This window comes from Sapajus apella, unplaced genomic scaffold (assembly GCF_009761245.1).
Source record: "Sapajus apella isolate SASKATOON/1434 unplaced genomic scaffold, GSC_monkey_1.0 scaffold35, whole genome shotgun sequence".
Lineage (NCBI taxonomy): Eukaryota > Metazoa > Chordata > Mammalia > Primates > Cebidae > Sapajus > Sapajus apella.
The window spans coordinates 18,081,376-18,107,639 of NW_022436975.1; the positions used below are offsets into that span (position 1 = coordinate 18,081,376).

The 26,264-nt window shown below is 38.5% G+C and overlaps 1 protein-coding gene across 2 annotated transcripts in view; it reads right to left on the reverse strand.

Annotated features, from left to right (window-relative positions):
• Window positions 1-26,264, reverse strand: part of ARFGEF1 (ADP ribosylation factor guanine nucleotide exchange factor 1) — a 151,507-nt gene that overhangs the window by 48,347 nt on the left and 76,896 nt on the right. For both annotated transcript variants that reach the window (XM_032296263.1, XM_032296264.1), the window contains exons 15-19: window positions 24,313-24,424; window positions 22,890-23,095; window positions 22,548-22,632; window positions 18,201-18,372; window positions 16,099-16,250 (exon numbers count right to left, since the gene is read on the reverse strand). In XM_032296263.1, the coding sequence (XP_032152154.1) occupies window positions 16,099-16,250; window positions 18,201-18,372; window positions 22,548-22,632; window positions 22,890-23,095; window positions 24,313-24,424 (727 nt within the window). The remainder of the gene's footprint in view (window positions 1-16,098; window positions 16,251-18,200; window positions 18,373-22,547; window positions 22,633-22,889; window positions 23,096-24,312; window positions 24,425-26,264) is intronic.

The following is a 26,264-nucleotide window of genomic DNA, read 5'->3' on the forward strand; positions in this document are numbered from 1 at the left end:
CTAAATAATACCCAGGCAACACTGAAACTGTGCACTCACAACCATACAAACCTTTGTGGAACACAATGTGATAACACATTAAAAAGGTCTTAAAAATGGATAATATGTAGGAGCAAGAGGGCCAAAAAGAGGGTTCCACCAATCATCCCCCATGCAGGAACACCAAATTTAACAACTATCTACAGAAAAAAAACACCTTCATAAGAACCAAGAAACAGGTGAGCACTCACAGTAGCTGCTTTTAACTTCATATCACTGAAAGGGACACTGAAGAGCGTAGGAAAGACAGTCTTGAATCACCGACGCCATCCCTCCCCCATCTCCCAGCAGTGGCCGTGTGCTGCGGAGAGAAAAATCTGTGTACTTGGGAGAGGGACACTGCAGCAATTGTGAGACTTTACATTGAACTCGGTGCCATCCTGTCACAGTACAAAGCAAAACTGAGACTGGGTGCGGTGGCTCATGCCTATAATCCCAGTACTTTGGGAGGCTGAGGTGGGCGCATCATGAGGTCAAGAGATCGAGACCATCCTGGATAAAACAGTGAAACCCCATCTCTACTAAAAATACAAAAAATTAGCCAGGTGTGGTGGCATGTGCCCGTAGTTTCAGGTACTCGGGAGGCTGAGGCAGGAAAATTATTTGAACCCAGGAGGCAGAGATTGCACTAAGCCAAGATCACGCCACTGCACTCCAGACTAGGTGACAGAGCACGACTCCATCTCAAAAAAAAAAAAAAAGGCAAAACTGAGCTGAGCTGATGCCCACTCACAAAGGAAGCACTCAGACCAGCCATTACCAGAGGGGCATCACCCATCCAAGCAGTAGGAACCTGAGTTCCAGCAAGCCACACCACCCTGAACTAAAGTGCTCTGGGGCCCTAAACAAACTTGAAAGTCAATGTAGGCCACAAGGACTGCAACTCCTAGGCAAGGCCTAGCTGTGCTGGGTTTGGAACTAGTGGGCATGGGGGATATATAACCTACTGAGACAACAGCTGGGGTGGCTAAGGAAGTGCTGGCATCACCCCTCCCCCAAGCATAGCTTGTAGCTCCAAAAAAAAGACTTCCTCCTTATACTTGAGGAAAGGAGAGGATACCTGCCCTGGGCCAGAAGGAAGTCCACTGCCCTGAAGGGTGAGTCCTGGCCTGGCAGCATTCAAGACAAGCTCAGGAAAGAGCCCTTGGGCCTCTGAACATTAGCAGTAGTTTGGCATTACTCCCTGAGGGCCTGTGGTGGTGATGGCCACAGGCTAAGGCTCCTCTGCCTGTGGAAAGGGTAGAGAAGAGTGGGAAGGACTGTGTCTTGTAGTTTGAGTGCCAGCTCAGCTGCAGTAGAATAGAACACCAGGTAGATTTCTAAGGTTTCTGACTCCAAGATAGTATCTCTGGACCTGTCTGGAACCTGGGGGGTAATCCAGAGAATTCTTCTGAATCTTGTTGAAGACCGCTAAGGTGATACCTCTATGAGTCTGCAAGAACCACAGAGTCTGCAAGTAATCCACCGTTACCGGGCTTAGGGTGTCCGCTAAAGCAGATATGGCATGGATTGCAATACCCAAGTGTATTAGTCCATTCTCACGCTGCTGATGAAGACATACCCAAGACTGGGTAATTTATAAAGAACAGGAGGCTTAATGGACTCAGTTCCACATGGCTGGGAGGCCTCACAATCATAGTGGAAGGCAAAGAGGAGCAAAGTCATGATTAACAGCAGCAGGCAAGAAGAGAGAGCCTGTGTGGGGAAACTCCCCTTTATAAAACCATCTGATCTCATGAGACTCATTCACTATCACAAGAACAGAATGGGTAAAGACCTGCCCCATGATTCAATTACCTCCCACTGGGTCTCTCCCACAACACATAGGAAGCATGGCAGTTACAATTCAAGATGAGATTTGGGTAAGGACCCAGCTAAGCCATATCATCAAGTCCTTTTGAATACCTGGAAAGCCTTCCCAAGAAGGATGGGTACAAACAAGCCCAGACTGAGAAGACTACAATAAATACCTAACTACTCAAAGTCCAGATGTCAATGAACATCTATAAGTATCAAGACCAACCAGGAAAACATGACATCACCAAACAAACTAAATAAGGTACCAGGGACCAATCCCGGAGAAAGAGATATCTGTGACCTTTCAAAGAATTCAAAATAGCTGTTTTGAAAAAAATAAATTCAAGATAACACAAAAGAAACTCAGAATTCCATCAGATAAACTTTTAAACGGATTAAAATAATCAAAAAGAATCAAACAAAATTCTAGAGTAGAAAAATGCAGGCCAAGTGTGGTGGCTCACACCTATAATGCCATCACTTTGGAGGCTGAGGTGGGCGAATCACCTGAGATCAGGAGTTCGAAACCAGCCTGGCCAACATGGCGAAACGATGTCTCTACTAAAAATACAAAAATTAGCCAGGCATGGTGGCAGGTGCCTGTAATTCCAGCTACTCAGGAGGCTCAGGCAGGGAGAATTGCTTGAATTACATCGCTGCACTCCAGCCTGGGCAACAGAGCAAGACTCCACCACACACACACACACACACACACACACACACACACACACACGCAATCGACATACTGAGTCTGTCTGTTTTTTTGTGGAGACAGGGTCTCACTCTGTTACTCAGGCAGGGGTGCAATGGCATGATCACAGCTCACTGCAACTTCCATCTCCCAGGATCAAGCAATCCTCCTACCTCAGCTTTCCTACTAGCTGGGACGACAGGCACAAGCCAGTATACCTGGCTAATTTTTGTAGAGATGGGGCGTTGCCCAGGCTGGTCTCAAACTCTTGGGCTCAAGCAATCTGCCTGCCTCAGCCTCCCAAAGTGCTGGGATTACAGGTGTAAACCAGTGCCCAGCCCCATCAGAGTTTCTTAATAGCAGAACTGTTCGAGCCGAAGAAAGAATTAGTAAGCTTGAAGACAGGCTATTGAAAAAAATACAGTCAGAGGAGGCAAAAGAGAAAAGAATGACGCACATCTACAAAATTTGGAAAATAGCTTTAAAAGGGCAATTATAAGAGTTAATGGTCTTCAAGGAGGCTCTAAGAAAGAGATAGGGGTAGGAAGTTTATTCAAAGGGATAACAGAAAACTCCCCAAACCTAGAGAAAAATATCAGTATCCAGTACAAGAAGGTTACAGAAGACCAAGCAAATGTAGCCCAAAGAAAACTACCTCAAGGCTTTTTAATAATCAAACTCACAAAGGTCAACGATAAAGGATCCTAAAAGCAATAAGAGAAAAGAAACAAATAACATACAATGAAGTTCCAATATGTCTGGCAGCATAAATATTCAGTAGAAACCACACAGGCCAGGATGGAGTGGTATGACATATTTAAAATGCTTATGGAAAAAAAAAAAACTTTTACCCAAAAATAGTACATAGCTCGTGAAATTATCCTTTAAACACAAAAGAGAAATAGTTTCCTAGATAAACAAAAGCTGAGAAATTTCATCAACACCAGACATGCCCTGCATGAAATGCTAAAGATAGTACATTTCAATAAGAAGGACATTAGTAAGTAAGAAGAAATCATCGGAAAGTACAAAACTTACTGGTTGTAGAAAGTACACATAAAAATACAGTATTATAATACTGTGTAACTGTGAGATATAAAATACTCTTAAGTAGAAAGACTGAAAGATGAACCACAACTTTTCAAGACACAGGCAGAATAATAAGGTATAAACAAAAACAACGAAAGGTTAAAATCGGTGAAACAAAGTTAAAGTGTGGAGTTGTTTTATTTTTGCTTGTTTATGCAAGCAGTGTTATTAGCTTAAAATAATGGGTTATAAGATAGTACTTGTAAGTCTCATGGTAACCTCAAACCAAAAAACCTACAATGAATACACAAAAAAATAAAAAGAAATTAAATCAAACCAACAGAGAAGATCACCTTCATTAAAAGGAAGACAGGAAAGAAGGAAAGAAAGAAGGAAGACCACAAAACAACCAGAAAATAACAAAATGGCAGAAGTAAATCTTTACTTATTAGTAGTTACACTGAATATAAACTCTCCAATAAAAAGATATATAGTGGCTGAATGAATAAAAACACAAGCCCCAATGATCTGTTGTGTACAAGAGACACACTTCACCTATAATGATACACACAGACTGAAAATAAAGATATTCCATGCAAATGGAAAGCAAAAAAGAGCCAGAGTAGCTACACTTATATCAGACAAAATATATTTCAAGACAAAAACTAGGAAGAGACAAAGAAAGCCATTATATAATAATAAAAAGGTCAATTCAGCAACAGGATAAGGCAAGTGTGTGTATGTATGTGTGTGTGTGTGTGTGCGCGCGCGTGCATGAACACCCAAATATACAAAGCAAATATTATTAGAGCTAAAGACAGAGATAGACCCCAATACAATAACAGCTGGAAACTTCAACACCTCATTTTCCATATTGGACACACTTTCCAGTAGATCAACAAAGAAACATCAGATTTAATCTGCACTATAGAACAAATGGACCTAATAGGTATTACAGAATATTTCATCCAATGGCAGCAGCATACACATTCTTTTTCTCAGCACATCTATCATTCTACAGGATAGATCATATGTTAGGACCCAAAACAAATCTGAAAACATTAAAAAAAAAAACTGAAACAATATGAAGCCTCTTCTCTGCTACAATGGAATAAAACTAGAAATCAATAACAAGAATTTTGGAAACAATACAAACACATGAAAATTAAAGAATATGCTCTTGAATGACCAGTGGGTCAATGAAGAAATTAAGAAGGAAATTGAAAAATATCTTGAAACAGGAGCGACGATCCAAGATGGCCGTTTAGGAACAGCTCAGGATTGCAGCTCCCAGTGAAAGCGCAGAGGGTGAGTGGACACCGCATTTTTATTGCCCACAGACTAGGAAATTCCCGGGAAGAGGTGCTCCACTGTCGCCAGGGCGGCTGTTTCAGCCAGCGCGGCTGTGCCGGCCAGCGCCGCTGCTTTGCCCCGCCCGGCTGCTTTGTCGGCGACCCAGAGCCGCGCTTGTCCGTACAAAATACACCGGTCCGGATGCCCTTTTGGCTGGCGATTGGAGCCACGGGAAGTCGCCCGCACGCCGGTTCAAAAAGGGGACTGAGCAGAGAAGCAGGACAGTAGATTCCAGGGGAAAAAAACAAAAAAAAGCGCCACAAACCTCAGTGCCGCTGTTTAAGCCAGCGCAGTGAGTGGCCGCAGGGGAAAACAAACAGACCCCGGCGCCTCTTCAACAGGCGACTGGAACACCAACTTAAAAAAGGCTCTGAGGCAGGGAGCCAGGCGATCAGGCTCGGCTGGCCCCACCCTCACAAAAGAACAGCAACCAGAAACTCTGGATTGAGACTTTCACAGCAAGCGCAGCTGAACCCGGGACGGTCCAGCTCTGTGTGGAAGGGGCGTCCGCCATTACCGAGGCAGCCCGCCGTTGCCGAGGCAACCCGCCATTGCTGAGGCAGCCCGCCGTTGCCAAGGCAACCCGCCACAGCAGAGACTCCGCCCCAACAGAGGCGGGCCACCATCCCCAAAGCAGTTCTAACTACACCCATGTAAACAGGACTGCAGGGAAGTTCACTGGGCAGCTGGGCGGAGCCCACAGCAGCTCAGCAAAGCTGCTATAGGCCGACAGTGACTAGGCTGCCTCCTTGCTGGGCAGGGCAGGTCTGAAGGGGAAAAAAAAAAAAAAAGAAGGCGGCAGCATAACGGAAACTCATAAATAAACCCCTAAATCCCTGGGACAGAGAACCTGGGAACAAAAAGCAGTTTATGAGTACTGCTACAGCAGACCTAAAAGTACCTGCCCGGCAGCTCTGAATGAACAACAACAGAGCTCGCAGCTCACCGTTTGAGCTCCTATAAAGAAGAGACCGTCTCCTCAAGCAGCTCCCTGACCCCTATATATCCAAAAAGACACCTCATAAAAGAGAGATCAGATTGACACTAGGCGGGTATCCTTCTGGGACAAAGATAGCAGAAGAAGAAAACTGGTATCAACCCTTGCTGTTCAGTAGCTGCTGCAGGTGAACCCCAGGCAAGCAGGGCCTGGAGTGAACCTCAGCAGACCTACAGCAGAGGGGCCAGACTGTCAGAAGGAAACCAAGAAACAGAAATAACCTCATCATCAACAAACAGAACGTCAATCTGAAAGATTTGAGACCCAATCTGAAAGCCAACAACCACAAAGTTGACAGGTGGATAAATCCTTAAAGATGGGAAGAAACCAGCGAAAAAAGGATGAAAACACCCGAAACCAGAACACCTCTCCTCCTAAAAGGGATCACAACTCCTCACCAGCAAGGGAACAAAGTTGGAGGGAGAACGAGTGTGATGAAATGACAGAATCAGACTTCAGAAGGTGGGTAGTAAGAAACTTCTGTGAACTTAAAGAACAAGTTCTAACCAAATGCCAAGAAACTAAGAACCTTGAAAAAAGATTTGACGAAATGCTAACAAGAATGGACAAAATAGAAAGGAATATAAGTGAATTGATGGAGCTGAAAAACGCAACATGAGAACTTCGTGAAGCATGCACAAGTATCAACAGCCGAATGGACCAAGCAGAAGAAAGGATATCAGAGGTCGAAGATCAACTCAATGAAATAAAACGGGAAGGCAAGACTGGAGAAAAAAGGGTAAAAAGGAACGAACAAAGTCTCCAAGAAATGTGGGACTATGTGAAAAGACCTAATCTACGTTTGATAGGTGTACCCGAATGCGACGAAGAGTATGAATCCAAGCTGGAAAATACTCTTCAGGATATTATCCAGGAAAACTTCCCCAACCTAGCAAGGCAGGCAAACATTCAAGTCCAGGAAATACAGAGAACACCACAAAGATATTCGTCAAGAAGAGCAACCCCAAGGCACATAATCGTCAGATTCACCAGGGTTGAAATGAAGGAGAAAATACTAAGGGCAGCCAGAGAGAAAGGTCGGGTTACCCATAAAGGGAAGCCCATCAGACTCACAGCAGATCTCTCAGCAGAAACCCTACAAGCCAGAAGAGAATGGGGGCCAATATTCAACATCCTTAAAGAAAAGAACTTTCAACCCAGAATATCCTATCCAGCCAAACTAAGCTTCATAAGTGAAGGAAAAATAAAATCCTTTGGGAACATGCAAGTACTTAGAGACTTCGTCACCACCAGGCCAGCTCTACAAGAGCTCCTGAAAGAGGCTCTACACATATAAAGGAACAACAAGTACCAGCTCAACTAAAGGGCAAAACAGCCAGCTAGCACCAAAATGGCAGTATCAAATTCACACATAACAATATTAACCCTAAATGTAAATGGACTAAATGCCCCAATCAAAAGACACAGACTGGCAAATTGGATAAAAAGCCAAAACCCATCGGTGTGCTGTATCCAGGAAACCCATCTCACAGGCAAGGATACACAAAGGCTCAAAATAAAGGGATGGAGGAAGATTTACCAAGCAAATGGAGAGCAAAAAAAAGCAGGAGTTGCAATTCTCATCTCTGATAAATTGGACTTTAAAGCAACAAAGATCATAAGAGACAAAGAGGGACATTACATAATGGTAAAAGGATCAATGCAACAAGAAGAGCTAACGATCCTAAATATATACGCACCCAATACAGGAGCACCCAGATACATAAGGCAAGTTCTTAATGACTTACAAAGAGACTTAGACTCCCACACAATAATAGTGGGAGACTTTAACACCCCATTGTCAACATTAGACAGATCAACCAGACAGAAAATTAACAGGGATATCCAGGACTTGAACTCAGACCTGGACCAAGCAAACCTAATAAACATTTACAGAACTCTCCACCCCAAATCCACAGAATATACATTCTTCTCAGCACCACATCACACCTACTCTAAAATTGACCACATAATTGGGAGTAAATCACTCCTCAGCAAATGCAAAAGAACGGAAATCGTAACAAACAGTCTCTCAGACCACAGTGCAATCAAGTTAGAACTCAGAATGCAAAAACTAACTCAGAACCGCACAGCTTCATGGAAACTGAACAACTTGCTCTTGAATGTTGACTGGATAAACAATGAAATGAAGGCAGAGATAAAGATGTTCTTTGAAACCAACGAGAATGAAGACACAACATACCAGAATCTCTGGGACACATTTAAAGCAGTCTCTAGAGGAAAATATATAGCAATAAGTGCCCACATGAGAAGCAAGGAGAGATCAAAAATTGACACCCTATTGTCAAAACTGAAAGAGCTAAAGGAGCAAGATCAAAAAAACTCAAAGTCTAGCAGAAGACAAGAAATAGCTAAGATCAGAGCAGAACTGAAGGAGATAGAGACACAAAAAACCCTTCAAAAAATCAATAAATCCAGGAGCTGGTTTTTTGAAAAGATCAACAAAATAGACCACTAGCCAGATTAATAAAAAAGAAAAGAGAGAATAACCAAATTGATGCAATAAAAAACGATCAAGGGGATATCACCACAGATTCCACAGAAATTCAAACCATCATCAGAGATTATTACAAACAACTCTATGCACACAAACTAATAAACCTGGAAGAAATGGATAAATTCCTGGACACTTGCCTCCTGCCAAGCCTAAACCAGGAAGAAGCCGAAACCCTGAACAGACCCATAACAAGGTCTGAAGTTGAGGCAGCAATTAAGAGCTTACCACCCAAAAAAAGCCCAGGTCCAGATGGGTTCACAGCTGAATTCTACCAGACATACAAAGAGGAGCTGGTACCATTTCTTCTGAAACTATTCCAAACAATACAAAAAGAGGGAATTCTTCCCAAATCATTTTATGACACCAACATCATCCTGATTCCAAAACCCGGCAGAGACTCAACAAGAAAAGAAAACTTCAGGCCAATATCCATGATGAACATAGATGCAAAAATCTTCAATAAAATACTGACAAGCCGATTGCAACAGCACATCAAAAAGCTTATCCACCATGATCAAGTAGGCTTCATCCCGGGGATGCAAGGCTGGTTCAACATACGCAAGTCTATAAATGTAATTCACCACATAAACAGAACCAAAGACAAAAACCACATGATTATCTCAATTGATGCAGCGAAGGCCTTTGACAAAATTCAACAGCCCTTTATGCTAAAAACCCTCAATAAGCTAGGTATCGATGGAACATATCTCAAAATAATAAAAGCTATTTATGACAAACCAACAGCCAATATCATACTGAATGGGCAAAAACTGGAAGCATTTCCCTTGAAATGTGGCACCAGGCAAGGATGCCCGCTCTCACCACTGCTATTCAATATAGTATTAGAAGTTCTAGCCAGAGCAATCAGGCAAGAAAAAGAAATAAAGGGTATTCAAATAGGAAAGGAGGAAGTCAAATTGTCTCTATTTGCAGACGACATGATTGTATATTTAGAAGACCTCATCGTCTCAGCCCCAAACCTCCTGAAACTGATAAGCAAGTTCAGCAAAGTCTCAGGATACAAAATCAATGTGCAAAAATCACATGCATTCCTATACACCAATAACAGACCCAAAGAGAGCCAAATCAAGAACAAACTTCCATTCACAATTGCCACAAAGAGAATAAAATACCTAGGAATACAACTAACAAGGAATGTAAAGGACCTCTTCAAGGAGAACTACAAGCCACTGCTCAACGAAATAAGAGAGGACACAAACAGATGGAGAAACATTCCATGTTCATGGTTAGGAAGAATCAATATCGTGAAAATGGCCATACTGCCCAAAGTAATTTACAGATTCAATGCTATCCCCATCAAGCTACCAATGACCTTCTTTGCAGAACTGGAAAAAACCACCTTAAACTTCATATGGAACCAAAAGAGAGCCCGCATAGCCAAGTCAATTCTAAGCAAAAAGAACAAAGCGGGGGGCATCACACTACCAGACTTCAAACTATACTACAAGGCTACAGTAAGCAAAACAGCATGGTACTGGTACCAAAACAGAGATATAGACCAATGGAACAGAACAGAGGTCTCGGAGGCAACACAACATATCTACAACCATCTGATCTTTGACAAACCAGTCAAAAACAAGCAATGGGGAAAGGATTCCCTGTTCAATAAATGGTGTTGGGAAAGCTGGCTAGCCATGTGCAGAAAGCAGAAACTGGACCCCTTCCTGACACCTTACACTAAAATTAACTCCAGATGGATTAAAGACTTAAACATAAGACCTAACACCATAAAAACCCTAGAAGAAAATCTAGGCAAAACCATTCAGGACATAGGTGTAGGCACGGACTTCATGACCAAAACACCAAAAGCATTGACAACAAAAGCAAGAATAGACAAATGGGACCTAATCAAACTCCACAGCTTCTGCACAGCAAAACAAACAATCATTAGAGTGAATCGGCAACCAACAGATTGGGAAAAAAATTTTGCAGTTTACCCATCTGACAAAGGGCTGATATCCAGAATTTACAAAGAACTAAAACAGATTTACAAGAAAAAATCTAACAAGCCCATTCAAAAGTGGGCAAAGGATATGAACAGACACTTTACAAAAGAAGACATACATGAGGCCAACAAACATATGAAAAAATGCTCATCATCACTGGTCATCAGAGAAATGCAAATCAAAACTACATTGAGATACCATCTCACGCCAGTTAGAATGGCGATCATTAAAAAATCTGGAGACAACAGATGCTGGAGAGGATGTGGAGAAACAGGAACACTTTTACACTGTTGGTGGGAGTGTAAATTAGTTCAACCATTGTGGAAGACAGTGTGGCGATTCCTCAAGGACATAGAAATAGAAATTCCATTTGACCCAGCAATCCCATTACTGGGTATATATCCAAAGGATTACAAATCGTTCTACTATAAGGACACATGCACACGAATGTTCATTGCAGCACTGTTTACAATAGGAAAGACCTGGAACCAACCCAAATGCCCATCGACAATAGACTGGATAGGGAAAATGTGGCACATATACACCATGGAATATTATGCAGCCATCAAAAACGATGAGTTAGGGTCCTTTGTAGGGACATGGATGAACCTGGAAACCATCATTCTCAGCAAACTGACAGAAGAGCAGAAGATCAAACACCGTATGTTCTCACTCATAGGCGGGTGTTGAACAATGAGAACACATGGACACAGGGAGGGGATCACTACACACTGGGGTCAGTTGGGGGGAAATAGGGGAGGGAGGGTGGGGGGTGGGAAGCTGGGGAGAGATAGCAAGGGGAGAAATGCCAGACGTAAGTGATGGGGAGGAAGGCAGCAAATCACACTGCCATGTGTGTTCCTATACAACAATTTTGCATATTCTTCACATGTACCCCAAAACCTAAAATGCAATAAAATAAATAAATGGTAAAAAAAAAAAAAAAAAAAAAAAAGAAAAATATCTTGAAACAAATGATAATCAAGACACACCATACCCAAACCTACGGAATATACTGAAAGTAGTACTAAGAGTGAATTTTATAGCTATTAATGCCTACATCAAAAAAGAAGAAAAACTACAAATAAACAACCTGATGATACATCTTAAAGAACTAGAAAAGTAAGAGCAAATCAAACCCAAAATTGGAAGAAATAAAGATCAGAGCACAAATAAATGGAATTGAAATTTTAAAAATACAGAAGATCAACAAAATAAAAAGTTGGTTTTCTGAAATGATAGACAAAACTGACAAACCTTAACTGAGACTAAGAAAAAAAGAGAGAAGACACAATTCAATAAAATAGAGATGAAAAAGAAGACATTACAACTGATACCATAAAAATTCAAATGATTTTTGGTGGCTACTATGAGCAACTATATTCCAGTGAATTGGAAAATGTAAAGGAAATGGATACATTCCTAGACACTTAAAATCTACCAAGACAGAACCAGGAAGAAATTCACCAATAAAATTGGTCTGATGAACAGACCAACAACAAGTAATGAGATGAAAGCCATAATAAAAAACTTTCCCAGCAAAGAAAACCCTGGGATCTGATGGCTTCACTGCTGAATTCTACCAAACATTTAAAGAACTAACACCAATCCCCTATTCAAACTATTCTGAGAAACAGAGGATAAAGGAATACTTCCAAACTCATTCTGTAAGGTCAGTATTACCCTGGTACCATAACCAGACAAAGACAAATTAAAAAAAAAAATCGCAGGCCATTATCGCTGATGAATATTGATGCAAAAATCCTCAACAAAATACTAGCAAACCAAATTCAACAATACATTTAAAAGATTACTCATCATTACCAAGAGGGATTCATCCCAGGGATGCAAGGATGGTTCAATATATACAAATTAATCAATGTGATACATCCATCATATCAACAGAATGAAGGACAATACCACATGATCATTTCAACTGATGCTGAAAAAGCATTTGATAAAATGCAACATCCCTTCATGATAAAAACTCTCAAAAAACGTAGGCATAGAAAGAATATTCCTCAACATAATGAAAGCTATATGTAACAGATCACAGCTAGTATTATACTGAACTGGGCAAAACGGAAAGATTTTCCTCTAAGGTCTGAAACACAACCAGGATGCCCACTTTCACCACTATTATTCAACAAAGTATTGGAAGAACTAGCTGGAGTAATCAGAAAAGAGAAAGAAATAAAAGACATTCAAACTGGGAAGAAAGAAGTCAAATTATCTATTTGCAGATGATATGATCTTTTATTTGGAAAAACCTGAAGATTCTACCAAAAAACTATTAGAACTGATAAATTCAGTAAAGCTGCAGGATACAAAAATCAACCTAGAAAATTCAGTAGCATTTCTATTTGACAACAGTGAACAATCTGAGAAAGAAATTTAAAAAGTAATCCCATTTATTATAGCCACAAATAAAATTAAATACCTGGAAATTAGCCAAAGAAGTAAAAGATCTCTACAATGAAAACCATACTACACTGATGTAAGAAACTGAAGAGGACACCAAAAAAAAACTGAAAGATATTTTATGATTATGGATTAGAAGAATCAATATTGCTAAAATGTCCATATTACCCAAAGCAAACTACAGAATACCAATGACATTCTTCACAGAAATAGAAAAAAAAAAACAAACCCTAAAATTTATATGGAATCAGAAAAGACCCATAACAACCAAAGTTATGTGGAGGAATCATATTACCTGATTTCAGGGTATACTACAGAGCTATAGTAGCCAAAATAGCATGGTACTAGCCTAAAAAGAGATACACAGAAAACTGGAACAGAATAGAGAACCATAAAATAAATCCATACATCTAGTGAATTCATTTTTTGACAAAAATGCCAAGAACATATGTGGGAGAAAGGACAGTCTCTTCAATAAAAAGTGCTGGGAAAACGAGATATCCATATGCAAAAGAATGAAAACTAGACTCCTTTACCTTGCCATACACAACAATCAGATCAAAGTGGATTAAAGACTTACATCTAAGACCTCAAACTATGAATCTACTGTAAGAAAACATTGTGGATACTTTTTAGGACATTAATCTGGGCAAAGATTTCTTGAGGAATACCCCACAAGCACAGGCAACCAAAGCAAATATGGACAAATGGGTACATCAAGTTAAAAGCTTCTGCAAAGCAAAGGAAACAATCAACAAAGTTAAAAGACATCCCAAAGAACAGTGGTTCTCACTGTGCAGCTTGGAGAAGGTGCAGTCTCCAGCTCCACCATTACCACTACTATAAATAATGTTTGTAAAATTTGTACCCAGGAAACAATTTAGGACAGTCATGTCTGCTTACAGGTGTTATTTGTCTGTTAAAACTGGTCTACAGATTGTTTCATGAATGCTTTGCCAAATTATGATAGTTAAAGTTCAATAATGTTTGAAGACATTGTAAGTGACACTGTATCTTTTTTCTAATAAAATTAACTTTTCTGTTTTTGCTTTGTCTTAAAAAAAAAGTTTACATCCCTTAATATTACACATTGAATTCTAGGAATGTATCATTCATTCCTTCCACTCAGTCAATGTTTATTCATTGAGTACTTAAAACAAACCAGAACTATGGCAGATATTGGGAAAAGTGAACAGATGTACTTCCTTAACTCATAAATGTATATAAATAATGTATATACAGACAGTTTCCGACTTAAAATGGCACAATTTTTTGACTTTATACTCATACAACTATTCTGTTTTCATTTTCAGTATTCAATAAATTGCATGAGATATTCAGTAGTTTAGCATAAAATAGGCTTTGCGTTAGATGATTTTGCCCACTTGTTGGCTAAGGTAAGTATCCTGAGCACATTTAAGGCAGGCAAGGCTAAGCTATAATATTCTGTAGGTTAGGTATATTAAATGCACTTTCCACTTAAACAATGGGTTTATTGAAACATAATCTCATCACAAGTCGAGGAGCACATAAGTCTGTATACAGCTAGATAGACATACAGACAGACGGATAGATAAATAAATCAATAGTATAGACATACGGAAGGAAAGGCATAGAATATTATAAATTAGGGACCTAATTTAGATTAGATGGGACAGGGCAGAACTCTCTGAAAGGGTATTTATTTATTTATTTTTATTTTTGAGACAGAGTCTCGCTCTGTCACCCAGGCTGGAGTGCAGTGGCCTGATCTTGGCACATTGCAACCTCCACCTCCAGGATTCAAGCAATTCTCCTGCCTCAGCCTCCCAAGTAGCTGGGACTACAGGTGCGCACCACCAAGCCTGGCTAATTTTTTTATTTTTAGTAGAGACAGGGTTTTTCACCATGTTGGTCAGTCTTGAACTCCTAACTTCAAGCAATCCATCCACCTCAGCCTCCCAAAGTACTGGGATTGCAGGCATGAGCCACCATGTCTGGCTGAAAGGGTGATATTTAAACTGGACACTATCCAGGAAAAGGAGAGAACAGTCTAGACAAAGAACATATCTCATCTGAATGCCCTGAAGAGAAAATAATTTAAGATGTCCTAGAAACCGAAAGAATGCTAGTATAACTGCAGCATAGTAAGAGACAGAAGAGATCTATTGATAATATTGGAGAAGCAGGTGGAGCCAGATCACAGAAAGTGTACAGACACTGTGGGTGTGTCAGGTTTCATGGTATGCAAAGCCAATGACAAGCTTTAAGTAAGAAGCTGAGATTTCATTTTGTATTTATAGAGACTCCGGTCTCTATAAATGGGTAAGAGGAATAAAAATGTACACGTGAAGATGTCAGTTAGGAAGAGTAGCATAGTGGTAGCAGAAATGGCAGTGAGGGAAAAGATTCTTAATTCTAGCTTGGAATGTTTAAATAAACTACAACACATCCAGAGAATAGATCATAAAAGCTCGCTCTCATCCCATGATTCTTCATCATCGTTTAGAAATAGTGTATCACATGGACCTTGAAGTGGGGGAAGTAATTATAAAATTTTGGAGCTAAAAGGAAGCACAGGAATCCTGTAGTCATCTTTTACTACCCACACATACATGTAGTTAGAATCAGAGAATTGGATTATGATCTTTAGCCTCCACAGACCATCTTGCCGTATGGTCTCACGGCCAGGAATACACTTTACGCACTCTTTTTAAACTTAACTAGACACCACTCCACTTCGCTACAACCCTTGTAATACACTGCTTACTCATTCTGGAATTCGGAGAAAGAATGGAGAATGAAGAAAAAAATGGGAAATCAAATTTTAAAGAATAAGTATCATTCTCACTAAATCAACCCACAAACTCAAATAATATTCTCTTCTGTTCCTTATCCTACTTTCTGGGCTACAGGCATACTTAGAAGTCTAAGTTCCTGGGCCCAAAGTACTTAAGAAAACAGGAGCCTCATGATCATTTTGAAATGTGAGTTAACTCCAAAGGCATAACTCATTTAGAGAAAATCAGGCCAAGGATTAATGATCATTCTCTAAAACTTTTCTATTCTTAATTCCTAAGATTACACAACTATTAATTACTAATAGTGAGTAACTCTTCTTGTTCTCTTTAAGTAACAGAAAATTTATATCTACTATGTCCTAAATAACATGTTAAATGGATTTCACCTTAATACATCTACATTGATGTGTTATATCACTGTATCGCTGCCTTAACTTAAAAATATTGTAAATGAACAGTTATATATAAATGTACACTGCAATCAAACATTACTTGAAAATTCTAACCTTAAACATGGGCCTCACATGCTCCAAATGTGTTGCACTTGTAAAAGGTGCCTGAACATGGCTCACGGCCTCCATGAGCGCTTTAGCTGTCTTGGCCATCTGCTCCATTTCTAAGTTATACAGAAGTCTTCTTTGTTTTTCACTGGCTACATCTGAAACAATAAACACTATCACCATTTAAAATATAAAACATTTAAGAATTCTATTTTGATGTTTTACTATCAAATAATAAACACTAACAGCACTAATTGAAAACAATCCTAAGGAGCAAGACACAAAAGGTCACATATTATATGATTCCACTTATATGAAAATTCCAGAACAGGTAAATCCATAGAAACAGAAAGTAGACTGGTGTTTTCCAGGGGCTGGGGAAATAAGGAGTAACTGCTTGATGGGTTTGGAGTTTCATTTTGGGATAATGCAATATTTTGGAATTAAAGGTGGTAGCTGCACAACATTGTGAGTGTACTAAAATGCCGCTGAATTGATCATTTTTAAATGGCTAATTTTATGTTATATAAATTTAACCTGAAAAAAAAATCCCTGGACTGGGAGTCAAGAATAAGTGGAAAACCTATCAAAAGGGAAAAAGAGTAAGTACAACTGTCATAATAAAATTATTAGGGAAACAACCCAAATATGGAACAAGAAAAGAGCAGAAGAGAGGTAAAAGGCAATGGTATTCAGCCTGGGGTGGTGCTCACAACTGTAATCCTAGCACTTTGGGAGGCCAAGGCGGGTGGATCACCTAAGGTCAGGAGTTCGAGACCAGCCTGACCAACATGGAGAAACTCTGTCTCTACTAAAAATACAAAAAAAAAATCAGCCGGGCATGGTGGTGCATGCCTATAATCCCAGCTACTCGGGAGGCTGAGGCAGGAGAATCGCTTGAACTTGGGAGGCAGAGGTTGTGTTGGGCCAAGATCATGCCATTGCACTCCAACCTGGGCAACAGGAGCAAAACTCCTTCTCCAAAAAAAATGGCATCCTTGTATCACACAGGCTTGAATGGCAAACAGTTCCTGAGCTAACAAGAAAACAACTGTCCACAACACTCCAGGACAATTTTGGTGTTTTCAACACAACACCATCTCCTCCCTATTTGCAGCTGCTTTGATTTCCCACCACCATATATAAAATAGGACAGAAAAACAGTAATATGAGGATGATACAATACATATTATTTTCTCCTGACATTGAATTTTATTACTGCAATTTGTTTAAACTTGAGATTTTAGGTCGAAGTGGAAAAGCTCAGAAATGCAGGAATTCTGTTTCTATATTACTGTTAGATTCTTGTGCCATTAGCCTCATCTCATTCCTGTAGTCAGATTTCAGCTCAAATTTAATTACCACTGTCGACAGGCATAGAGTGTCTAGAAGGGGGCTGGGTCCACAGTTGGCTCCTGGTGCTAGTTAGACCTAGGGACTCTATAGTGACATAACTTGTGGTCTGCTTGAAGTAGTGATTTCTAACTCTGTGAGCTCCAACCTGATCCTAAGCCTCCCTACCTCCTTCAATCATCCCTACTTCCAGCTTCTGTTTATATGTAACAAATGGAAATACGTTGCTTGAAGATGATGAAGAGGAAGAAAAAATGGTAAGAGCTGAAGCCTGACTACTGGGCCTAACTACTCTTTATGACCTCTGAATCCTTGCTAAGGTTAACCGCTAAATGGATTAGCATATAATAAATGCACACTGACACATGCATATAATATAGTATTTTCCATTAATCACTGATCAGAGTTAGCTTTCTTCAGAATGTGGGGAAAAAATATGATCACATCACCAAACTCTATTATACTATTTCTCATCAAAACATGGTTCTAAATGATATTTCTAAGGTTACTTTACTCTAAATCAAGTAAAAAACTTTTTAATTACATTTTTTTTTCTTTTTTAGAGATAAGAGTCTCGCTATATTGTCTACGCTGGTCTCGAACTCCTGAGCTCAAGTGATCCTTCTGCCTCAGCCTCCCTGAGTAGCTGGGGACTATAAATACAAACCACCACACCTGACTATTAAGTGAAAAACTCTTAGGAACCCATATTTTTCCCCTTGAACAATCAGAATTCAATTAATTTAGATACTTACTTTGTTTACTTGATTTTGTTGGTATTGTTAGTTCTTTTGTTTCTTTCATTGATATCTTTTTCCCAGCTATTTCATTATAGATAGCTGATAGATACTCTTCAGGAAGGTCTTTACTGTCATTGATACCTCTATTCATTTTAATGTACTGTTCCTTTGTCATTTTATTTTTCACCTAGATATAAAAAACCATTATAATTCCTAAAAATTAACGTAAAGGTTACACTTGTGTTTTAAGGATATGAATATTTACATAGGAGATTTTGTAAATACTTTTGAGGATAGAAGCTGGAAAATATTCAACAAAATATAGATAACAATGAAAAAAAACTCACAGAAAATGAAGGCAATACAGAAAAGACCAATTCTGGCATAACTAATTCATACTCTGAGGTGGACACGAGTAATATGCAACCAGAAAGAAGGGAGGTTGAACAATGAAAATATCTGTATTTGCCAAAAGTTTAAGAGGTCTTGCAATCTCTTAAAAGGGCCATAACAATTATTGGAAATACAAAGGTGTCAAAAGCATTCAAATCTTAGTTTAGAAGAACATAAATGTGCTGTTAATGAATATAAAGCTGATTTTATATAGAGAGGATATAAGAATAACAATACTTCAAATTTATTTAAAACCAGATAACAATCTCTCTGACTGAGTCACCGTGGCAACTGAATTATGTTAGGTGATCTGTACAAAGTATCCTTGAAATGTTTTGTCTTGTGTAAGAGTACCCTAAACAGAAATGCACTTTGCACCTTGATAAAGCTGTGGAATACAAGTTTGGAGTCTGTAAGACGGTAGCCCTGTTACCAAACTTGGGAACTGGCATAGCCAAAATGTTTGTTTACACTATGCCTCCAGAAACCTAGTTAGATAAAATTCAGAAGTAATATGTCATCTCTGAAAAGATATTTAATTAAATTTATTTCCACCACCTTCCATAAAGAACTTAAGGCAACTCCTAAGATATAATTCCTGTAAATTTACATGAAAGTACACAGAAAAATAAGCAAGCAAGTTATCAGAAGCTTGCAAAAATAACTATAGAAAGTGTGGTGTTACATGCCTATAGTCCCAGCTATTCAGAAGGCTGAGGAAGGAGGATGGCACAAGCCCAGGAATTCAAGTACAGCCTGGACAACATAGCAAAACCCTGTCTCAAACAAAAACAAAAGTACAGAGGAACCAACATTTTCAGAAAATATTACTGGGATACATACACTTATTTACTCCAGATAACTCTGCAAACAGATTTTGCTAATTTGTCAGAAAAGGAGGCAGGAGTGCTTTTCCTACAAAAATGTAAAAATATTACCATGAAAGTTTTCAAGTGTAACTTATTTAAGGGAATAAAACCCTATCATATTATAAATTTAAAAACTCATCTTGAGTCATGGCACTGAAAAAAAAAAAAAAAAGAAAGAAAAAAAGCTTTTTTACCTAAAGTTCGGATGAATCCTTAAAAAACACACCAGGAGTAACAAAGTAAAAGACTACACACTGCTGCCAATAAGAAGTAAAGGAAGATTAAAATTACCTGGAAATTTTAAGCATGGAAAAATGTTTTAGCATTATGCCAATCAGAGGCAGAGAAAAGTCTTGACAGAAAATCTGAAGTAGCAGTTAATTCTCTATGGATCTAGGTTAGGGATCCCATGCATGGGCATACCAGATACTTTGCTTTCAGGTACCCAAAATAAAGCACACTGCTTCACACAGAACACTTCTGCCATGGTGGGATTCTGAAGCTGTATAAAACAAAATTCTACTTTTCTTCTCCTGACATCTTTTACAGAACATTCTACTCTTGACTTTTATCCGCATGTGCTTGTATTAAGCCGTGCCTTATTCAGTGTTTAAATCACGTAAAGCCAGTTGTTACTACTGATTACTGTGTACACAAAAATTAAATTTGTTCTAAATATGCCTCACAATATATTTTTTTAAATCACTGACTCACACACTACATAAAAAGTAGCCTAAGTATAAATATTCTGGGTGAAAAGGGAACATAAACAGCTTGTTAAAATTAAAATTTTAAGTTTGAAAAGAACTAAGAATGAGAATGAGTTTTAAAAACTTCCTTTAAGGTTATTTGCATTTAAAAATATTGTCATTCGTTATAGTTATCTAAAATCAACTGAGGCCAAGATCATGGGTACAATTTTCTAACAGACTGCTTAGCTTCATAGAAACTCACAAGCTGGTTCCACAGCTGCAGGCTGCATAGCAGCACATGCTACCAGGCAGCAAGCTGATGAGGAACAGTCAGACACTAAGCAGTTGCCACCGCTAGACTAGGACTCTGAGAACATGTTCTGCAATCAGGCACTGTTAGGCTGAAGATGGTACACTGTTGTCAAGGTAATGTTCCCTAACTGGTAAGTCTTTAGAAACTTTTCATAGTCTGGATACTTAATGAAAAGGTGTAAAAGTTTTAATATTTCTTCAAAATAACATGAGTATATACACATATAGGAAGATATTGTACAGGTACATATAATATTGCTGATTCATTTATAGAACCAAATGTCTTTTAAAGCATAGCCTTTCAAAACCAAATGCATGTAAGCCCAGGTAAAAATACTACAGTTTAGGTTGAAAAATCAGATGAGAAAATTAGAATGAAAATTCTGATGTAAAAATATCTAAATAAATCCCAGCTGTAGACTACCTTATAAAACCATAGAATAAGAGTCATCATGCTCAATAATAAAAGCCCTGCAGGTGAGCTGCTTTGACTATACTGCCAATAATATGCCAGAGGCAAATCTTGAATTAGTAAAATTTTTAATAATTTTTTTAAGGTTTTATATAAAATCAAGTAAATTTGTGGTAAACGCATAGTTGCTTCATATAATCATATGTATATACATAATAGTATATATTCTTACTTTAGGTTTGGTATACACTTTCCTTATCAACCGCGATTTAAACATCTCAAAACAGACACAAAAAAATCCAAAGGTTAATCTCAAAATTAAATAAATTTTTATTTTTCCAATACATCTCAGGTTAGAAAGTTTGAAATGTATTTTACAGCCTAAGAATAACAAATATCATTAGATACCTACCCCTAGAAGTACTAAGAAATCCTTGCAAATAATTCATAAAGGTAATTTTACCCAAAAATGTCAACGTGTGTTTTTAGAAACTAAGCAAAAAATACTAAAATGTTAAAAACAAACTTTTTTAGTAGATATCAGAAATCAAAAGTGACAGCTCTTTAATATTTAATAAAATATGAATTTTATGAGGCAAAAGAAATGAACATTTCTAGATATCAGGTATTTTAAAATTATTGTTAACTTTTTAGGTATGATGATATTATGGTTATGGTTATGTTTAATTAGAGTACTTCCCTTTTAGAGAAACACACTAAGATAAATGCAGATGAAATGGTATGATATCTGAGATCTGCTTCAGAATCATCTAGAGGAGGGAAGAGACATAGACAGAACAAAACTGGCCATAAGTTGGTAACTGTGGAAGGCAGGTAATGGGTACATTAGAGTTCATTATACTAATTAATCTCTCTAATGTTGAAGTCTGAAATATTATTATTTTGTTTTAAGACAGGGTCTCCCTCTGTCACCCAGGATGGAGTGCAGTGAGACGAGCTCAGTTCACTGTGACCTGTGCCTCCCAGGTTCAAGCAATCCTCCCACCTTAGCCCCTCAAGTAACTGGGACCACAGGCACAAGCCACCATGCCAAGCTAATTTATGTATATTTTGTAGAGACAGGGTTTCATCATGTTGCCCAGGCTGGTCTTGACTCCTGGACTCATGTGATCCACCTGTCTCGGCCCTCCAAAGTGCTGGAATTACAGGTGTTAGTTACCATGTCTGGCCTGAAACATTGTATTTTTTAGAAAGATGGTTTATACATAGTGCTTTTCCATATTGTGACAAATAAACATAAGACCTATAAATGTCTTGTTAAAATTTATCTTAAGCTTTATACAGTTGTCAATCATGACAGTGATAAATACAGATACATTTTATAGATACCTAAAAGTCTAATTATAATTACTACCAGAAATTCCTTTTGTAAAATGTTCACCATCTCAAATTAAATACCCAAATTTGGTGACTGGTTTAACTGAGTAAGACTAAAATTTCAACTATTACTTATTGAATTCGGAAAAATGTATTTATTTTGTACTACTTATTATAAAACTGATCACCATCTTTTGTAAAATGTTCACCATCTCAAATTAAATACCCAAATTTGGTGACTGGTTTAACTGAGTAAGACTAAAATTTCAACTATTACTTATTGAATTCAGAAAAATGTATTTATTTTGTACTACTTATTATAAAACTGACTTAAAAGAAAACATACCTGTGGACTGTGAAGGTCTGTGGTCAACATGATAATTGAATAAGCCAAAACATAAGCAGTATCCGCACTAGCAAAAAGAGTTTGTCTGGAAAAATAAATGTATGTTATAAGCTTCTACTGTTTCATATAGTTTCGTTTAAATAAGTCACCTCAAATCCCACAGCACTTTTAATTTTCTAAGTTTCTCACATTACAATTTTTTATGGATTTGTTTTATGACTTTCAGATTGCAGACGATCTAAATTCTTAAAACAGGGAATTAGTTCCTAATATCTGTAAATCCCTGGATGCTACAGTGTTTTGGATATAACAGACAATCAATGAGAATTTAACCTTATTTACCCTTGGTTGCATTCTAGGTATCTTGCAGCAAATTTTTCCATTAATCGATCGATTTTCTGAGCTTCCCCTGGAAGACGAAATCCTTCCAGAAACATACGAAGGGCTGAAACAAAGTCTTTTCCTGAAAAGTCATGTTGGTCCACATATGCATACATGACTTCTTTGTTAAATTTATCATTATCTCCCAGGAACTCACCCACTTGAGTCTAAAGTAAAAACAGAGGTAGAAATTGATATTCTCATGACATGTTTACATTCGCCACACAGCTGCTTAAAAAGAAGAAAATTTCATAAGATCCACAGGCATTTGACTACAGAGTTAACAATTTCAAACACAAAGCTAAAAGTTAAACACACTAAATGCCTTCATAAAAATATTAGGATATTCTTTTCAGTTTAGAAAATTTAAAAAGCAGAATTTATGTTATAGCTACACACACACACACACACACACACACACACACACACACACACGCCGCAGTCATCACTCAGTACTGGTGGGGGATTGGTCCAGGACCCCGCATGGATACCAAAATCCATGGATGCTCAAGTTCCTTACATAAAATGGCACAGTATTTGCATATAACCTCTGCACATCCTCCCATATACTCTACTCCCATCTCTAGATTACTTATAATATGTAATACAACGTAAATGCTATGTAAATAGTTTTTCTGTACTGTTTAAGAAATAAGTACAAGAAAAAAAAGGTTTTCTCCATTTTCCCCCTTGAATATTTTCAATTTCTGGTTGGTTGAATCCACAGATACACAATCCATGGATACAGAACTTATGGCTCCAGAGTGCCAATTATAGATAATTATAACCAAGGTTATTATTTTTTGTTTCTGAGAAAGATTCTCGCTCTGTATCCCAGGCTGGAGTGCAGTGACACAATCTTGGTGCATTGCAACCTCTACCTCCTGAGTTCAAGCGATTCTCCTGCCTCAGTCTCCTGAGTACCTGGGATTACAGGCACCCGCCATCACCACCAGCTAATTTTTAAATATTTTTATTAGAGATGAAGTTTTGCCACGTTGGCCAGTCTGGTCTCAAGCTTCTGACCTCAGGTTATCTACCTGCCTTGCCCTCCCAAAATGCTGGGATTACAGGTAGGAGCCATTGAGCCTGGCTAACCAAGGTTATTCTTTATGTTTTCCTTACCTACATACTTAAGAAAGCATTTTAAAGGAGTCACAATATGTATCATTAACTTAAAAAAGATTTGTACAGAAAAGGGGCCAAGCATGGTGGCTCACGCCTGCAATCCCAGCACTTTGGGAGGCTGAGGCAGGAGGACTGCCTGAGCCCAGGAGTTCAAAACTAGCCTGGGCAATATAGCCAGACCCTGTCTCTAATAAAAAGAAAAAAAAAAAAATCAAGAATTTTACAGAAGAGGTTAGAATGAAAATGGTATTCTTACAGAATCTAATCTTTCCTCTTGATGTAAGAATTGCGCAATATCTTCAGGTGTGGTGCCAAGCATCCCTTGTTCTTGGAGGTACTGTATTCCTCTCTTTGGTTTCTTATTAAATCTAGATGATGTCAAAGTTAATAGGAACATTAAAAATAGAAAACCATTCATAGTCCCCGAAAAGATCTTAAACCACAGTAAATTAACTTTTTAATAGCACCCAGAAAACAGAAGCTTATTTAATATAATTTGATGCATGAATGTATAAAATAATTACATTGTGCCAAGTTTTCTTTATTCTTTTCTTTTTAGAAATGAATGTCATATGGAAGGTCATTTTTATTACTATCATTTCACTGATGTTTTGTTACAGTATGGAGTATTTTTTAATCCATATCAACAGTGGTAAATTAGACCATGAGAGACTATTAGAGAGAATACCATGTAGTAAATGAACTTTGAGTAAGGCTGTGAATACTAAGTATCTCATACAGGTATACTTCATTTCATTACACTTCACCAATAACGTATTTTTTTTTTTTTTTTTTACAAATTGAAGGTTTGTGGCAACTCTGCATTGAGGAAGTTTACCGGTGCCAGTTTTCCAAAAGCACGTGCTCACTTTGCGTGGGTGTCACATTTTGGAAATTCTCACAACAGTTCACACTTTTTCATTATTGTATCTGTTACTGTGATCTGTGATCAATGATCTTTGATGTTGCTATTTTAATTGTTTTGGGGTGCCACAAACCATGCCCATGTAAGACGGTAAACTTAATCAATGATTGTTGCATGTGTTCTGATTGCTCCACTGACTGGCTGTTCCTCCTCTCTCTTCCTTTCCTTGGGCTTCCCTATTCTCTGAGACACAACAATATTGAAATTAGGTCAATTAAGGGCCCTACAATAGCCTTTAAGTGTTCAAGTGGAAGGAAGAGTTGCACATCTCTCACTTTAAATAAAAAACTAGAAATGACTGAGCTTAGTGAGGAAGGCATGTCAAAAGCCAAGACAGGCTGAAAGGTAGGCTTCTTGCACCAAACCAAGTTGTGAATGCAAAGGAAAAGTTCTTGCAGGAAGTTAAAAGTGCCACTCCAGTGAACACACAAGTAGGAAAGCAAAGCAGCCTAATTGCTGATAGGGAGAAGGTTTTCATGTGTAAAAAAAATCAAACCAGTCACATTACCTTAAGGAAAAGCCTAACCCCAAGAAAGACCCCAACGTTCTTCAATTCTACGAGGCTAAGAAAGGTACTGAAGCTGCAGAAGAAAAGTTGGAAGTTAGCAGATGTTGTTTCACGATTTTTAAGGAAAGAAGCTATTTCCATAACATAAAAGTGCAAGGTGAAGAGCAAGTGCTGATGGAGAAGCTGCAACAAGTTAAGCAGAAGATCTAGCTAGAATCATTTACGAAGACAGCTACACTAACAACAAATTTTCCAAGTAGAAAAACAGACTTTCTTCTATCAGAAGAAGATGCCATCTAGGACTTTCATAGCTAGAGAGAAGTTAATGCATGGCTTCAAAGCTTCAAAGGAGAAACTAGTTCTCTTAGGGGCTAATGGAGCTGATGACATTAAGTTGAAGCTAATGCTCACTTACCATTCCAAAGATCCCAGGGCCCTTAAGAATTACATAGTAGCTGGGCGCTGTGGCTCACACCTGTAATCCCAGCACTTTGGGAGGTTGAGGTGGGTAGATCACGACGTCAAGAGATCGAGACCATCCTGGCCAACATAGTGAAACCCTGTCTCTACTAAAATATAAAAATTAGCTGGGCGTGGTGGCGCGCATATGTAAGTCCCAGCTACTTGGGAGGCTGAGGCAGGAGAATTGCTTGAACCTGGGAGGCAGGGGTTGCAGTGAGCCGAGATCGTGCCACTGTATTCCAGCCTGGTGCCTGGCGACAGAGTGAAACTCTGTCTCAAAAAAAGAAAAAAAAAAAAAAAAAAAAAAAAAAAA